General features: G+C 42.3%; 1 protein-coding gene across 1 annotated transcript; it reads right to left on the bottom strand.

The window, feature by feature from the left end:
- Positions 1 to 1753: 1753 nt before the first annotated feature.
- On the bottom strand, positions 1754 to 4071 carry LOC111069115 (malonate--CoA ligase ACSF3, mitochondrial). Its single transcript, XM_022359013.2, has 3 exons — positions 3781 to 4071; positions 3537 to 3726; positions 1754 to 3470 (listed from the first exon to the last, which is right to left on the bottom strand). The coding sequence occupies exons 1-3, from the start codon at positions 3865 to 3867 to the stop codon at positions 1921 to 1923; spliced, it is 1827 nt and encodes a 608-aa protein (XP_022214705.2). The 5' UTR covers positions 3868 to 4071; the 3' UTR covers positions 1754 to 1920.
- Between the last annotated feature and the right edge of the window lie 14907 nt (positions 4072 to 18978).

The following is an 18978-nucleotide window of genomic DNA, read 5'->3' as shown; positions in this document are numbered from 1 at the left end:
GCTGCTGAGGGTATCATAAACACTCATGCACAAAAGACCATTTTGGCACACAGCTTAAATGAAATTTATTGTGTGGTATACAGTCATCTCACTCCCCCTCACTCTCTTTGCCTCTTTTCGCTGTATGCAAATGCTGTATGTATTATGCTTTGTTCAACACAAATGCACACCCACACACACACACACACACACACATGCGTGCAAAAAGAACCGCAAGCAAGCGAGCAACAAAAGCAACGCATTGGGCATTGTAAATCATAATCAAAACAATAGAACAAATGAAGCTAATGTGGCGCAAGCAGAACAACAACAGCAGAATGAAAGGCACGGATAGAGAGAGAGAGAGAGAACGAGATAGTGTGTGGGAGAAAGCGTGAACAATGAGACTAGTGGACAGAGGGTAGAGAAGACATGTAAACGAATGGAGTAAATGGTGTAGAGCGAGCCAGAGATAGCTAGTGGGAGGAGCGGCATACGGATAGCGTGGTCAGGAAAAAAAAAGGAACCTTTAAAGCTGGAAAATTAAAATGCGGCAAATCCGTTAAAATCAAACAAAATTCGGTGTAAATGTCTGTACGATTTTAGACTAGGAAATACCTGGCAAAGCAATTGAATAATTGTAGGGTACTCTTCAATATTAATAAAGATATTTTCATATTTTAATATTTTATTTTTTGTAACCCACACAGAAGCAATGAAACAATCAACAAAGTTTCTTTATACAGGAACAGACACCAAATGGCTTTCAAATATAACAGGTACGAGTATTCACAGACAGGGTATTCCACTATGCATCAATTCTCATACAATTTTGTGGTCTGGTAACAAAAAATAATTGTCAAAGATGACAGCCACTGCATTGTTAGTGTGATTTACTGCATTGGCATATTTTATTCAATTAATATTGTTTTGCATAAATAAAAAAATAGTTCCCCGCCTACAACAATGGCGTGTAATTAGTGGCAATTGATTTATGCGATTGCCTTGCCATCTGAATATTGTGGATCCCCAATTGATGCTGATGCTGTCCCGGCAGCTGGAACAAAACGTGCTTAATGAAATGCAAACAACTGTCCGCAACAATATTCCATTTAATTCAATTTTGTGCTGTGTATATACATATGATTATGTACAACGCTGTATGTAGCTGGTTGACATCGGGTCAGATCTATTTCATTAAGTATTTGGTCCCCTTCAACCAGCTGTATCAGTTGTTGTTGTCAACGAATTAAATGCGCTGAAAAACGGTAAAGTGAAAAAACAATGATTAAAAATTTGTTGTATGTGAGACAAACAAGTGTAAAAAATTAATTAACATGCTATACATTAAGTGCAAAATATGTTGGACCTTCGATTTAATATTGGAAAATATAAAACAAAACAAAAATCGAATTCAATTCAATCAAACTATGTCAATAAAGCTGGAGCAGCATAGCAAAACTTTTTTCTATGAAAGCGCTAAGCGCTGATGAATTCTTTCCCTATTTACATGGACCCCATTGTTATTTCCCGTTATTTGCTGGCATCGCATCGCCATAGCGCCATGCTGTGCATTCCAATGACACGGCGGCTATGCAAAAAATCCTCTCCACGAACCGGAGATGCAAAAAAGAGAGAAAGTCCGATAGGAGGCAGACAGCTGCAGAGTTCTCCGCTTTCTAACGAGCTAGAATTTCCCTGAAAGGAATGGAATGCAAGGTGAAAGAATGTCGTTGGAGCGATTTTTTGTATGAGCTGGCTGCCAGCAATAAAGTCAGTAGTAATGTGATTTAATAGAAATTTTTAATGCTTTGACTTTAGCACAATCTCAAAATCAAATTAAAAGTTCAACAAGAGATCATTGCATGTCGTGGCAATGCCTGACATTTCCTTATTGGGAAATGGCTTGGCTCCCGAAGGAGTCCGAAATGTCCGAGCCCACTACTTGGCAATGACCACCTTTACGACCTGAGGACACTTGTAGGATGGCAAGTGCTCCCGGCAATAGGTCTCGATGGACTCCAACTCAATGTCCACATTGGGCGAGACAATGCAAATGACACAGAGCCGATTGCCCCACACCGTATTCGGGATGGCCAGCACGGCCACATCGTTGATTTTCGGATGCGAGAGCAGCACCTTCTTCACCTCGGAGCCGTTGAGCTTGAGACCGCCGACGGTTATCACATCGCACGCCTTGCTAATGAAGTAGAAGTTGTCATTGTAAAAGGCGCAGATGTCGCCGGTGGGTACGAAGCTCTCCGCCACTTCCGCACACTGCTTTCCGGCTGGGAGCGGCACAAGCGGCAGATGCTTGCAGGCAATCTCGAGCAGTCCAATGGCCACGGCTTTGTTGGGATCAAAATTCGGGACTGGAATTTCGGAGGCATCGCTCAGGGGCCCCGTTTTGATGGCACCACCGACATGGTTTTGGCACTTGAAAATCTCCTTGCCCGTGGCGCTCATCAGGCGGGCAGTGACCCCCTGGAGTGGGTTGCCCAGCGTGCCCGTCTTGTAGTTGGGTGGAAACGATTTGGGCGGTGGTTTGGGCACACGTTTTGGGTTAGCCACTTTGGGCAGCTCCTTGGGAGCCTCCTCGATGGCATGGCCCAGAACGAAGCCCGTCTCCAGCATGCCGTAGTACTCGAGGATGTGATGGCCGGTAATATCGCGCCAGCTCTCGAATACCGAATCGGGCAGCATGGCAAAGCCGGTGGCCATTATGCGCATTTTCTCGCTGCAGTGCTTCTTGATGTACTCCACCATGCGCGTGTCCTTGAGGAACATCTTTTCGTATTCGGCAATCATTTGCTTGTACACGATGGGCATGGCCAGGAAGCAGGTGCAGCGCTTCTTGGTCGACAGATTGACGCCCAGCAGTGAGTTCCAGATGCTGCTGGTGTTGAAGCCACCCTGGAGCACCACATTGCCGCCCACATGCAGCACTGCCCCAATGGCAATGTGCATGTGCAGCATCGGCAGAACGGGCAGCAGCGTGTCGTTGGGCCCCAGGCGCCAGGTGTCGATCAGGCAACGGATCTGGGCATCGACATTGCGATGGGTGAGCATCACCGGCTTGGGGGCTTGCGTCTCGCTGGACGTGTACAGCATCATGGCCATGCTGTTCTCGTAGAAGTCATTGGGCAGCATGGCCTCAGGCATCAGTACGCCCGAATCTTCGGTGATTACCAGCTGCTGGGCGTACGTCGTTGTCGAGGAGATCTCCTTCATGGGCGGCACAAAGTCATGGTTCAGCATAATGGTAGCTGCTTTCAGATCCTTCGCTAGTTCCTCGATAATGCTGGCGTTTTCGGGTGTGCCAATCAATAGATTTGCCTGACAATCGATCGCCTGCAGACGCAACAGTTTCAGACATGGGCGTGTACGAAGTGGCACTGCCACCTGGCCGGACATCCAGCAGCTCCACAGCATCACAATCCACATTGCATTGTTGGCACAGAAAAATCCCACGGGCGCCGAAGCGCCGCTGCCTGAAAGCAGAAAGATTTGAGGTGTGAGAGTTCCGCTGTATAGCTGGGAGTGTGTACTATAGCTACCGCATATATTGGATATCTGTATGGACAGTCGCTTGGCTGCCATATACAGCTGGAAGTAGGTGTACTCCCCCACGTTATCCCTAATGGCCAGATCGTCCGGATAGAGCATGGCCTTCTTGTATGTGGGCAACAAAATATTGCTGCGCTCCTCCGCGTAGTAGCTATGCCGCAACTTCTCAACGTAGTCATCCTGAGCAGGGGGAGGATGTGATGGAATGAGAAAATAGTTGGCTGAAACACTCACCTTGTAGACCAGATCTAAGCAGTAATAGCGCTGTGCCATTGGGCGCCAGCCCACACGCTGGCAGCCACGCAACAAATGTGCCAACATTTTCGATCTTCTTTTGTACTCTTCCTAGTGCAGGGCTCACACACGATATTCAAATGCTTTTTTTTACTGTTCTGTTCTATTTGTTTTTTTGGTGTTATTCCGCTTCAGATTATGCCGATTTTGTAACTTATACTACAATTTGTGATTCGTTGCAAAAGTGTTTTACTAACGTTACTCGGCTATGGGAAATTATTGAGCAATTCTGACAGTCTGATTGTATATTCTCATGGCCCACTAGCACCGGCTATGAAATTATGGAGAATTCTGCTTTTGACAGATACTAATTCTGGGAAATTCGGACAAGCCAATAAACTCATTTTGCATGTCGAATGCATTACGGCTAAGAGTATTAAGTATTTACTGTTTAATGTATGTGGAAGAGCGGAGCGTGCATGTTGCACATTGTATTATATGCAAATATTTGTGAGCATTTCTGGCAAAGGCAAATACAAGTAAATCAAACATTTTGCATTATTGAAAAGCATTCCATTCGCTTCTGGCCGTATCCGATATGAGCCGCTTGGCCGGCCATTGGTTCGTGTTTCAGTTGCAGTTCCATGAGCGGCGCTTATCAAACAAAATGAATTTAATTAATTTTATAGCCTGAGAGGAGGATGAGCAGGCTGGCTGGCTGGCTGGCTGGCAGAATGTGTGGGTGGTGGGTGCAAATGGCCACTCAATTAGTTAACAAGCTGCGTTGGTATTTTCAACTCTAATCAACTCGCCAGTGCCAGTGCCAAGTCCACTCAAAAGCTTGCCAGAAAATTTGCCAAATCAAGTGATATGTAAATATCCACACAGAATTTATTCCCTTTTAAGCAACAATTAATAAAATGAGTCTGGGAGTGTTTTAATAAACTAGAAAGAGGGTGTGAGGCTCTCGGGGCTTTCAACTTTTCATAGAAGCTTGACAGATTTTACTGCCATTTGTCCTGCCATTAACAGATGATAGAAAGTTGATTCCAAAAACAAACTAAAAAATGTATATAAATCTACAAAATATTAATTAATTAGCTTTCCGCTCTTATAGTTTCCCTTGGATATTTTTAAGTACTAGACGCAGTCAAAGATCTCTTTTGTGCGACCAATCAACTCTATTTCGTTGCAGGTCTTGTGAGAAAAATGTGGATACCCCTCCCCCACAAAAAGGGTATATGTAAACTGCATAATCCAATTGAAAATGTAAAGTTTAAGCCATGCAAAAACGAGTACAAGATAGAGTAGGAGAAACAGTAGAAGAGAGTCGTTTGGAAAACTTGATCAAAGACAACTTTGGCCCTGGGGCCATAAATTATTCAATTATGCACAACCCGAAACCAATCGAATCGAATCGAATCCAAATGAAACGAATCGAATCGAATCGAGCTGAATTGAAAGTTCAAATTGCATTGAATTTCAAAATGGTCAGATGCTTAATCAAGGCCCCCAACGAAATGGAGCAGAAGCAAAAAAAAAAAAAAAAAAGTATAAGAAAAAAAAAAATAAAGTTGCTTTCTCTCTCGCAGGCGGAATTCAATTTAATGTAGATTTACATGCAGGCGAGGTCGAGGCAGTTTTTCTTTATTTCTTTCTGTATTTTTTCAATGAGAACGCTTGACAAATCACCGCACAGGAGACCTGGAGTGGAGTCGAGTGGTTTGGGGTGTGGGTGAGGGTGAGGGAGAGGGAGAGCTGCCTGCGGCCGTGTCATGAAATGAAATCGACATGAAACCAACGTGACCAACGTCATTAATTATCGCCGGCAACGCTGTACCCTGCTAATTACGACATGGCCAGGCGCCAGCCTCCTCCCTGGCTCCACCCACCCACCACTCTGGACGGACTCGCTCCACACTGAGGTGAGTTTAAGTGCGCAATGGTTGGAATGGGATGGTGGGTCCAGGATGTGGCTGGTCTGTGTGCTCTGTGTGCGCTGTGCTGTGGGGGGAGGTACAGTCGTCGCTGTCGCAGCTTGGCAACATGACGGCGCACATTTTGCATTTCGACCACGAATAAAAAGTGTGTGCGGCCTGCCGCAAATAAGTACAGTGTGCAATGGCCCCCGCGGGGGTCAGTTTGTGCAATCCTCAATGGGGCTCAAAAAATAAAGGCAAAACCAAAGTTAATTCGAGGGGGAATATATCCGGCGTTACACATTAATATTATTCATCCGTTTCACCTTAAAAAATGTCTGACTTCCTGTCCTTTATGCCAGTTGGTTACCCTAATGACTTTTATTTTTTACGCGTAGCAAAGATAACGTTTTTTTTTCACTTTTCTATCAATTAATTAAATATTTAAATACACACCCATAAAAATGTATTCGCCCTCCAAGATTTTTGCTGATTTATGTTTCTTTGTCAAGGGATCTGCCAACAAAATTTTTAAAGAAATAAAAATATTTATTGATAGACTAATTTCACATTCAAATAGTCAATAGTCAATTGCTTGTGTATCAGTTAATATTCACCCATTCATTTATTCATTTATCACAGCATTTGTATCCTCAAAGTGTACCCTTAAGTCCCATGGGACTAGGACCACCCCTTCATTGCCTCTCAATTTGTTTAGAAATGCGGTGGAAAGAAATGAAATGTGACAAAATGTGCAGGAATTCAATGGAGCAGGACAAAGATGAAGAGCTGCTGACCGCACCATTCATTTTGTCATTTTACAAGCAAGTCGCTCCAAAAGATAAGTTCCACCAAGTACTTACGCTGCTTGAGCCAAAGCGAAAGGATACACACACAACAGACAGAAGCAGCAATAAATGGGACAGCAACAGAGGAAAGGATAGCTGCCGTGTTGGAGGATTTTGATACCCATCGAATCGATCCTATATCAGTTAGAAGTCATCTGATTCTGATCAGAGATTCACCCAATAAACTTTGATAGCCATGCCATACAATTCTATTATAACGAGAAAGATCTATGAAAAGTTTCATACAGCTATGCAAACAGAAACACACAATGATGGACATCCTGCTGATCAAGAAAAATTCCTTCTCTTCTTTACGAACATCTGGTGAACATTTATGGTACCCTCGCTGCAGTGCAAGACGCACACAAATAGCAACAACTGGCAGTGAGATTTCTAGCTCGCTCTCCACTCGGACCAATTCAGTGTGACCAAGCGACCGCAGTGAAAGGCACAAAGGACACAGAGCCAGAGTTATTTTTCGCTGGAAAAGTCCTAAGCAAAGCATCAGACAGGGAAGAACGAAGGAAGGAGAGCTTGTGGGGCGGAGGAGGCAGCAAAGGAGGATTATGTTTTGGGGTGGCGATTCTGATGGTTCTGCGGTTATGTCAATATGACGACAATAGGATTTGCTACGATAAGCTTCTCTGTGGTCCTTGATTCCTTAGTGGAGTGTGGATGGGGTGGAGGTGGAGGTGGGGGTGGGGGTGGGACTGCGACAGTGACAGTCCATTCAGTCCCATCCAAGTGACGGTCCTGCCCTTCGCCAGCTCTGACGTCTGAAGAGTTCGTCGCTGATAAATGAAATTCGCAAAATAAATGCACTGAAGTGAGCTTAACTCGGCCTCAACTCAGTCTCTGTCCCCACGGCTCAGTCTCCCTCTCATTCCATGCTGAGTGTCGACGTCAGCAGTTCATAAATATTTTGCCTCATTTTGCCGAGAGTATTATTTTATTCCCACTTGTCAAAGCAAAGTGGAACACAATCCACACAATCCAACTATAGCCTCTAGTTGGTTGTTCAAGGCCGGCAAGGGCGGAAAGGGGAGGCCTATAGATATTGAGATGCGATAGAGATGATAATGATTGTCTGGAGATGTTTGCACGGCTTTTCTGTGTAGACTCCAATTGTTGGATATTAATTACGCGTTCTTCAGTCGTCTTTTGCTGTGATACATGGTAGAAAGATCCATTGGAATAACCATTAACGAAAGTTCTCTAAAGCGCACATCATGAAATTTATTTTAGCATTAATTGTGCATTAAAAGCTTAATCTTTTATTGCCAAATTTATAACTGAATCCAATTTCTGTGCCGTTCTTGCACCATTGATGGAATTTCAAGTTTCATTGAGGTTAATCCGATCAACTGTATTTTAAGAAAGTGCAGTCCCATTAACCAAATTTATAGAGGGTGCTTGAAAAATATCCAATACGATACAGTGCGTTGCAAAAGTAAAATTTTAAATTAAATTAATACACTTTGTTATTTATTAAACTATTTAAATCAAACAAACAATTAAATACATTTTGTAAACTTTGTAAAGCAGCCAATTGAAATAATTTACTATGTAAATCAGAGCAGAGTTTTTTTTAGTAACTAACTCATTGAAACTATGTTTCCCAATAATAACAATAGCATTCATTTTTTGCCTCCGCTTTACTACTATATGCAAAGAAATTCCACCGTCCACATATTTATAGATCTGACTGTACCGATGGGCCATTAAAACTTTCCCCCATGATATAATTATCGTTTGTTTTGTCACTGGCAACATTCGCATTAATTGAAGTGCAGCATGAAATATTCCCCATTTAATGGCGAGCATTTTAAATAATTTTAAATGAACCGAACGCCCGCCGCGACGGGGCCATTCCAGAGAGCCATTAAAGAAATAATAAGTGGATGTAATTTATGGATTGCAGTTTTACACCACAAAATAAACATTTAAAAAAAAAGTGGGCACAAAAAAAGAGCGCCAAAGACTTCACATTTAAAGGTACAATTTCAGTTGATTTTTATTCAGATTTCCTTTGGTTTTTTTGTTGTAAAATCTCAAGCAAATAACTCACTGAAAGGACTTTGAAGAAATCTCTGCACTCATGTCCCTTGCAGGTGATTTGGTTGTGGGAGTCAGGCTTTAGGCTGGGGAGTCTTCTAATATGGCCATATATCTTCTGCTGACATAACTTTTTATGCCCAAAGAGGACTAAAAGGACTAAGCGTCAGATGAGTGCGATGTCTCTGCCCCTGTCCCTGTCTCTGTCCCTGTCGCTGTCGCATTCCCTGTCGGGCTTGTCGCTGTCGCCCGCGTAGCAGGGGGGAGAGGTTTTTTTGGGGCGAGAAGGACTTCCGGAAATACGCTTCACGTTTTACTGAATTTGAAAATTTGAAAATTATTCATGAGCATGTGGAAATTAAATTCAGGTCCACACAAAAGAGATTTATTTGCCCGCCTTTCTCCAGCTCTTCTATCTCACTCTCTCTCTCTCACTCTACCTCGCTCCAGCTCGCTGTATATTTGTCTTTTTTGCTCTATGAAATGGAATGAAATGAAAAGGCACTAAGACCGGGGCCAACTGGCTATTTATCTGCCCGAAGCACCGTCTCCAGCTCCAGCTCCACCTCTAGCTCCTTTTCGCAGTTCCTTTTCCATCTTCATCTATTGCCTTCAATTTCTTGCTGGCTTTTTGTAGTTTTTGTTATACTCTTTCAAGGGCGAGTGCTGGACGCTTTCTTGGCAGCGTAAAAGCTAACCTTTACTTCGTTCTAAAACTACTACGGCTTCAAGATCCACAAACGACATGCGAAGATGGGTTGCTTTATGCCAAACGGCATATTCTAGTTGCAGTAGAAAACGAAGAGTATCATAAAGAAAATCACTTCCAATGCCTTCTCCGCCTCCAATGCATTGCAATGTTATATTTTCATACATAAAACATATGTATGTCGTAATCTGCTAAGCACCCATATATTATTCCATTATTCCACCCCACCACACCACAAGAGTATTCCAAACTTCGGCCAACCGCATCGAAACTCTACGCCACTTGTTATTTTTTTATTTGTCCGACTTATCGCAAGTTTTCCATTATAAAATTAGGTCAGCTGCAAAAATAACTCAACTCAACTCAACTATTTTACCAGTCATTTTTTTTTTATACGAGTATTCATACGTATGTATATACGTTTTTTTTTGTCTGCTGCGGTCGCCAGACAAATATTTAGCTGGTGGGGCTAAGGAAACGGTTCCGGAAAATGGAAAAAATGCTAATTTGTCAGTTTTACGCTGACATTGGTCCGAGTCGGAGTCCGGCTCTCAGATAGCACTGCCAAAGGAAGATGCCATCCTCATCCTCATGGCCATGGCCATTTTTTCCTTTTTGTTGTTGTCACCCAATGCCGTACCATAGCATCGTAGCATACAATACTATTCCATCCCGGTTTGGGTTCCTTTGGTCTGTTGTCATAAAAATTGTTTCCATTACATTATGCTGATTTCGTGCATTTATTCAGGCCGACTGCCCTGGCATGCCTCTTGGAGGGTATCTGCTTTGTGGCAACTTAATTTCCATTTTTTTTTTCTTCTAGATTCCGTTTTTGCCAGAGCAACTCCACTAGAGAATGTGTTTGTGTACGTTGACCAAAAAGCAATTTCTATTTGCTTCATATCGGACACAGAAAAGCTGAGTTTGTTGTGCTGCACAGATAGTAGAGAAAATAAACCTCCGGTCAAACAATATAAATACTATTTTCTTTAAGCTTTTCATATTTTCCGCTTGGACCTAGATATGGAAAAATAGTTTATCCTGCATGTCGATAATAGAACTGATTTTATAGGTAAAGTTATGGCCAGCTAAGCATTTGATTTGATTGAAGTGGTGGCCATTTATTATTGGGTCACTCCACAGCGGCGGGGATGGATACCAATTCCTACATAACATTTCCTGAATAAATATCACAAATCACAGATGTATCTATAATTAAGATCTGTGGAAAATAAAAGAAAGAAATCTGTGAAGAGTTACGTTCATGGAGCCTTAAATATTCAAAATAAAGATTTTATAAAGCTTAAAATGTTGACAATAAATTTATTGGATATTCTTCGGTGTGTCTGCTTCTCTATATATTCATTTATTCACGTTGGTATAAATAAGGATTTGGCTTAAACGAATTGGTGCTAATGGATCCCTGGGTTTTATTTCTGGGATAACTCTGAAATGCATGGAGACATTAAATGACCGAGAAATGCAAAGAGAGATTTTTAAATATTCCTAAATAAATTTAAATGCAAAGCATACTATAAAACTGGAGCCAGGAGCCTTTCCATCTTCAAGTAAAAAAAAAAAAAAATCGAACCGAACTCATCAACCGCCAGTCAAATAACCAGAAAGGCGCAACAACTATGCGACGCGGACAACCGACATGCGCGACATGTCAATGCAACAATCACAACAACACTAACAATAACCGTTAGGAGAAGGAGATATAGAGAGCGAGGAACCAAGGACCGACTTTTTAATACCCAAACATTGTTTCTGCTGCTGAGACGCCAAACGGAGTAAGGCATTCTAATTTTATTGAATTTATCTATTTATTGTTATCTAAATAAATACTAATGTTACAGCAAAACAATTATTTATTGCAAATAATGATTGTTTAACATTTAATTCCAATGGTATAGTTTATATGCCATAGTTAACCGATATTGATCAAATTTTAGTTAAAGCGTGACAGTTCCAACCTACACATGTACTAGGCACACCCGTATTCAAATGTTTTAAGGAGATGGCTTTATTGGAAACCGACGTACGTATATGGGTGTACTGGCGCGTCTTATCATCCTGATCAAGAAAAAATCATTGTTGGCTCGGAGAGTATTGGTGTTGGCTTCGTTGGAAAATCATAATACTCTACCTGCAAGGGTAAACAAAACAGCAAAAAAAAAAACTGTCCCTTTACGCTGATTGCATCAATTGAAGCTCCACTGTGGCGCACGTCCATTCATCATCCGGTTGCTTCATCAACATGAGATGACATGACAGCGGCGGTTGGGACAGCCCTTTTTTCTCTGTTCGAGTCCGCCCCCATTCCATAGATCTACGCATGGCCAAACTAAACGAAGGTTTCCACCAAGGCAGATTTGTGGCAAGGTGGTTCGATCTCAGCTCATAGCTGAGCGGGTTTCAAGTAGAGCAGATCGGACACAGCGAATGTTGCGATGTCTTTAAGCGTTGCAAAGACAGCCAGGGTCAGATTGGTCCGCGTCAATGCCTCACCTTAGATAAATACACCCTGGCTGATACTAACTAAAAAAAATAGAGAAAAGAAATAAGAAAAGAGAGTGTGACGGGGGAGGGGAAGAGAGTGTGCAAAAGTTTTCAACTTTATTTCGTGCTTGGGATAGAGGAGGGATAGAGGGCGAGGAGTGGCAGGGGACGACGTCGCACACACAAAGAAAAATAACGGATTCTTGGGCAAACAGAGGACTAAACGAATTTCGAAAATAAAATTACAACTTTTTCGTCCTGGACCGAAAGGATGTCGAGCAAATTTCAGTTCGTTTGGCTGTTCCCCCCACCCTTCTACCTTGTACAGACCGAAAAATAGAAGGAATCCTGAAATTAGTGCCGAAATGAATGGCGGCAGCGGGTTCGCGCACGTTTCCAGTGGTGCCCCATTCCCCTTCGCTATTCGTGTGACCATGGGTGTCAGGTTCAAGCCAAAGGCTGGCTGACACACGACGCGTTTCCTACCGACGGTTCTTGAGAAAAATTATTCAATGAAATAAAATACGGAAAATTTTACCTTTTAATTCCATCGGTGACACGGAGCCACAATAAAAATGGATATGAATCAATCTTTGAAAAATAGATAGAGATAAAAAGTGGCGCAGAAAAGGAATCGTGTACGTACAGCTTGAGGAAGAGTGAGGGCGATTGAGATTGGCCTCAGCTTTTTTTGCGGAGCTAATTCCTGCATTACGATTCGTTAGAGCGGACGTTGATGCAGGCTTTCGGGCCAATAGCAACACCAACAGCTTAACAATTGGCCAAAAGTAATCAGGCAGCCGAAAATGAATTTCCCAGCAGCCGGTTACTAAGCTCCTCTGCCACTGTGTCGTGATCGTGTGCCTCAGCTCCTAGGGATGACAAAATCGATCGATATTTGTACATATTACTATACCTTTCAGTACACAGGACCTAATTAGTAGCCTGTGATACATCTTCTCTGTTCTTCGTGGATGATCACCCATGGGGGGCACGCATGTGGGTTACATCCCTAATAAGCAGTCAAAAAGTTGAGCAGCTTAATTGCTTTCATTTGGCTTTGCCGTCGAGGCATCAATATGACGCTGATTTTTAATACAGTCGGGAAGGATAGCCCAAAGGGAGCGCTGTGGGCAAAAGCAGACAAAAAAGGTGCAGATGAGCGAGCGGAGACAGTGGAGCAGCGAGGAGATGCGACGAGAGACCGGGCGAGCGACCGGGCGCTTTGATGGCTAGGAAGAAATTTTCCAGTGCACTTCACTTGGCAAACAATGATGCAAGAAATTGATTTTCAACAAGCTCAAGCTCAAGTGCGCTTCACCCAGCCACGCCCACACAAATGCACACCGCCTCTCTCTCACTCTCTCTCTCTGGGCACCCTTGCAGTGTCCCAGCCAACCCCCCCTCTGTGTACATTTGCCACTTGAGGGCGATGGCGGCAAAAGGCTCCCTCGTCTGCCTTGATGATGAAACGTTGTCTAAGACAATTGCTTTTTGGTCCAAAGTGCAAGAAATAGATAAAATTAGTGAGGGGCGTGTCAGGCGAACTGCAGCTCCAGCTCCTGCCCCAAGTGCTCCTTGACAGTTGGAATGGAAAGGATAAGAAAAAGGAGCAGCTCTCTGTCTATTACGAGTGGTGCCCAGAGCCATCATCAAGCGGCTGCAATCTCGGCCAAATCCCAAATGGCCAAAATGATAAAATCTTTTTTGTTTTATTTATCAAAATTTTCCTTAAGTTTTTTGAGCGGCAACAAATTAGCAAATCAGCAAAACCGAAACAGACCCAATAAATTAAATCAAAGGTTTCATTTCACGTGTGGCCTATTCTAGGGAGTCTTATGTCTGGTACTCCTTGTACTCCAATAAGATCTGATTTCTGTATCGTAAATATGTGTACAATGGGATCGATCAAGCATCAATGATTCTACTGTGAATTAAGGGGAGTTACTTATTTGCCGCTTCTTAATCTAATAAAAAATCGTATTTTTAATTAATTATATTTTGTTGCATATATTTATTGAATATACGCGTATGAGTGGGATACTAATAACGACAATTAGTCCATGAGGATCCTCACAGCACTCCTTTCGCACATCCGGGTAGGTGGAGATGCAGTGTCAGTTTGCCACTTTTATTGATGTGAACCCTGAAAGTAAAGAACTCCACTTCCACTAGGAATTTAATGTCCTTTTTGGGGGCCTGCTGGAGTTTCTTGACTAGACGGTCCCTCAGCGGGGCTGGGAGAGTGTTGTTGGGCGTCAGGACCCGCCACTCCGGTGGGCCAATCACCCAATCCGTGAACTTGTTGGCCGGCACTCCTGCCTCTTTGTCTTGGATGCCCTGTGGCTGGCATCCGGAGAGAGGAGCGGACGTGCTGCGCTCCTCGGGGATCGCCGCTGACAAAAGCTTGACGTCCTCTGGCGGTGCTAGCGTGTCGCGGGCTTGTCCGAGTGGTTCCTCCGTTTCGTGCAACTGCTCTATGCTCTGTCCTTCCAGTCGTAAATAGAATCCTCCACACTGAATGGTGAAATTAATGCCGCACATGAAGTCCCTGCCCAGGACAACTTCTTGATGCATTGACGACATTATGGAAATCGGCATGTAGACCTGTTCACTTCCCAGGCGTATGGTTACCATTAGGTACTGCGTCGCATCAGTATGTGTTCCGTTGACCAATTCGACCCGCATACTTTGCTTCTTAAGTTCTTGTCCATTATCCAATTCGCGGGCTCTATGTTCGACAATGAAACTCGAGCTGGCGCCAGTGTCAAGGGTGGCTATTAGCGTTTTGTTCTGGATTATCACCTGGGCACAAAGCCGACCATTCTCCAGCCTCAACATGGCCTCGCAGTGCAAAATCACAGACAAATAAAGCCACCTGAAGTTTCCTATAATCCCGCGATATGTTTTCAGATCAGATTCAGTTTCCGAGAGTGTCAAACGTAGGATCGTGTGGGTTTCAGTGGTAATTTATGTACTCTTGAAAATTCTATAAAAATAATGCAAATCACAGTCAAACTATTAGCGATGTCACACTGAAATCTGGCGGGGAAGATACCGATGTATCGATGAATTAAAATGCAAACGTGAGAAGACAGTGGTGAATGCACCCATTGAAATTATCTCTTTAACTAATACATTCTGCGTTAACAATGTTTAATCAACCATCCCATATGATAATAATAAGAGATTTTAATTTGAATGTCTCTTTTATTTTGAAAATTTACACTATTATTAATATCGGTATCAGTGCCCACTATCGATAGGTTTTCAAAATATTTTACGTAGTGATACTTGTGAAATTATTGCTCACTTTGTTGTTTTTGTTGCTGAAAGAGGAGATTGCAGGAATAGTTGAGAGACAGAACAAAACAGTGGCGAGAGTGTGAAAAGCAAGTAGATGAAAATTAAGAAAAGGAGGATAAGACAATTGAGAATCCCTCCGACATGGGGAATTTGTATATCCATTTTATTGTTGAGAAGTGCCTGTTTTAGAAACAATCTTTTGGAAGCAATGCGAATATGTTCTGTAGCACAATTTACATTGGAATACGTTCTCATCTGTATGGTTTGAGGTAGGAGTATATAAAAATAAGTATATGTAAGTATAAGAATTATTCTCGAATATTCTCGGGAGCTGGGCACAACTAAAACGAAATAAATCCACGGGATCGCCGTAACTTAAAAATAAATATACAAATGTGTGTTTTTGAGTGTTAAGCACACACATACACACAAAAATACATACATACATATGTACACATTGCGTTGCGTATTTAGTTTAATTGGATTTTTTCACATTTGTTGTTTTTGCCTGGCTTTTATTTAGCTGGCTTCCAATTTTCCGCCTCGTCAGGATTCTTTGGACTGGCTCTGCCTCTGCCCTCTTGTTTCTTTTGAAGCTCTGTCTCACACGCTGCATTTCCAGCTCTCTCTCTCTCTCTCTCTTTCTTACATTTACCTGGGGCCGATGTTAATTAAAAAATTATTGTAATTTTTTAACGCGTAATTATGCTTGAGCACTCAGCTGTATGACGCTGCTTTTATTAATTGAAAGTGCAATTTTCTCCCACGCAAGAAAAAAAAAAAATCAACATCCATACAAATTTTATTAACGCAGTTCCAATGGGGCTTCACGGCATGGCAGAGGTGCTTCTACCACATTTTTCCTTTCATTTTTTTCCTCTTAAATTGTATGATGAATTCTAAACGGATGGAACTCCGCATGAAAAAATGGAAATATATAAGTACTTTCTGGGAAATGTTCTCCTGAAAAGTCTTCCTTTCTTCCTGCCGGGCGATCGAGCCGACGTGACCAGGCCAAGCAGCGATCCAGCGCATTCCCCCATATAGGGCAAATGGAATGCCCGTCCAAGCCCAAAAAAATCTATGAATTAGCATATGAATTGCCGGGAGAAATGTCAAGAATAAATCTATCCATAAAATATGTGTGTAAATGAAAGAAAGTACGCTTTTTTGAGCCAGTCCCCAGAAATGCCATCATTCTCCAAGCCAACAAAATGGCATGACAATCCCCTTTTAACTGCCATAATTCTGATAAATTTCCAAGCTAAAAATTATTATAACCGTCTAAAAGTGGCCCTGCAACTGGCTTCTAGTAAAACTTGCTCCTGCAGCGACTAATTATAGCAGTTTGTGGGAGTCTGTGACCAAATATGGTTTGTATTCCAGGTGACTGCATTATTTGGGAAGCATTTTCGAATGCTTGAGAGGATAGGCACAAAGCCTTCAGGCCAACAAAGGGTACACATATACACACATGCACTCACCCATTTGCACACTCTCGCTTATGGAAATTGTCATTATATGTACAATGCAACCGTGAATAATGGGCCCGAGACCCAGATGAGGTGCATTAACCAAATGAACCGCATCGCAAGCAATAACAATAACCCACACACAACAACACGCACACACAGGCAAACATCCACCCAGAGAGATACACATCATTCCCCGCACATATACAGACTATCGCACAGATACATCTGCATACATATATGAGCTATAGCACACCATTATTTTCCACATCTTTTGTCAACACCCGCCCACACGGCGTATGCGAAATGAGAGCTCAACTTTAACCTTTTGAGAGATTTCTGAGATTGGATGGGAGAGAATAAAGTCCCACAGAGAGATTGGAAAGAAGAAGTTACGGATACTTAAATATCTGTGCAAAAATAAATCAATGAATAATTGAATGCATTTGTGGAGAGGATGTTGCAATCCAAAATAAATAAATATCGAAATTCAAGTTCAAACTAATCATGTGCTATTTTCTTTAAACTGTTTTATTATGAACTTTATTTATGATTTTATGATTTACCAATAATATGTGTTATCTTTCACTTACGACAAAGCATCGACAATCGGTGCCAAATTGATTCTGTCTGCAGTCGTACAGCATTCCCGTTGGGCAGCTACGCTTTATCCTATTAATATCGACAGGCTTGCACTCACATAACTTCTCATTCTTCGTGAAGACGCATCTCAGCAGCGTGCTCCCTTTGCATGTACTCGGCCCATACTGCTTTAATCCGTTTCCCGAGCAGCCGCAGCAGAAGATGATGCTAAGCAACACAACCGCATGCATTGCCCTCAACGATAGTGAAAACACTGAAGAGCGTTGCTGGCCATCTAACAGCGATGTGCCGCATCTAATCCGTAACGAATTAGACCCCAAATGTGGCAAATGGATGGAATTTCTGAATGCAGTTTAAGGCGAAAAGAGCGGAGACTCGCAAAAGGCAAATCGGGCACTCGTCTACACTTGGAAATATTTTGAAACCTTAATTGGAAATGTTGAGATTCGCGGTAGACTTTGACAGATTTCAATCTTTATACTTCTGTTAAACTGATTCTTCATTTTGTGATTGAAATTATCTTTGGCTTCCAATAAATAAGGATCATCACTTTCGTGTAGTTTTTTTTTAATATTGCTCAAAAAGGGCTTAAATATTCCGGGGGTAAGAAAGTTCATTAAAACTCAGGAAGGAAGACGTGCTCAACTATGAAAACTAATTCAAGCTAATTTTAGTTAAATTTTGTATATTTCTAGTATTAAAAAATACCCTTTTTTCTGTGAGTGCACCAAGTCACGACCAATTAGTACCGGCCGCATGGCTTCTAGTTGGAAAATTAATAAGCAAAGCTTGTCTGATCGGATCTGGGGTTGGGTTGGTCTGGTCTGGGCTCTGCACTCGTTGCGGGTTGCGGGTTGCGGGTCAGGTTGGGACATGCACAAATCGCATTTGATTCAATTGAAGCTCAAAATTATTGATTGAAAGGCAGCAGCATCATCAAGCTGCAAGCTGAACAGCCCCAGCTCCGATCCCGACCGCACCGGAGTTTTCTTTCTGGCGGCTGCTGCGGAAAATTGCTCGTTTGCACATGAGCTCAGCTGAAAATTGCAACGCGAGACACGTAGAAAGGAACCCTAGCCAAATGATTGGCCGTGTCAGAAAAACTTATCACGAATCTGTGGAACGTCCGTTGGTTCTGTTGGCTGTTGGGTTGGGGGTTCGCTTTCGCCCTGCCTTGGCAGTTTATCAGCACAACGCTGTGTTTTCAATTACGCCTCGAGCATAATATGCCATAAGCCAAAGAAACAGAGAGAAGTTATTCCCCATCTCCCATTATTTTGTGTTCTCGTGAAGTCTTCTGGAATTGACTGCCAATGGAAGCGGTTATGAAGCGCAATCAAATAAAATCAAAACAAGTCGAAATATACGTCTAAAACTTTTAAATAAGGTCTAGCTAACTTCGAATAAAAGGTGAATAATCTTGGTAAATAAGGAAAAATACAAAACATCCAACAATATAAAAGAAAATATAGTCTTCAACGTCTTCATTTGGTAATGTTCCCGATCCCACATTGTGGAGCCCATCGATGCCCATCGCCACTTCCCATCCCGACCCTGAATTTCCGTAACGTCTTAGCAAAGTTCCTCTTGGACAAACTGAAACCCAGTCGCTGAGAATTCCACAAATTTCTATCTTTTATTTTTTTTAAATCTACTTATAAAAATTTATTGTTAAATTCAATTGATCTCAACGGAGCTGCTATAGATAAAGCTTAGCAAATCCAAACTAAACGAGAAATAAACCCAGACATTATGTGCATCAAATTCAAATCCATTTAGAGTCT

This window comes from Drosophila obscura, unplaced genomic scaffold (assembly GCF_018151105.1).
Source record: "Drosophila obscura isolate BZ-5 IFL unplaced genomic scaffold, ASM1815110v1 contig_200, whole genome shotgun sequence".
In the NCBI taxonomy this organism is placed as follows: Eukaryota; Metazoa; Arthropoda; class Insecta; order Diptera; family Drosophilidae; genus Drosophila; species Drosophila obscura.
This window is presented reverse-complemented; position numbering and strand designations above follow the sequence as displayed.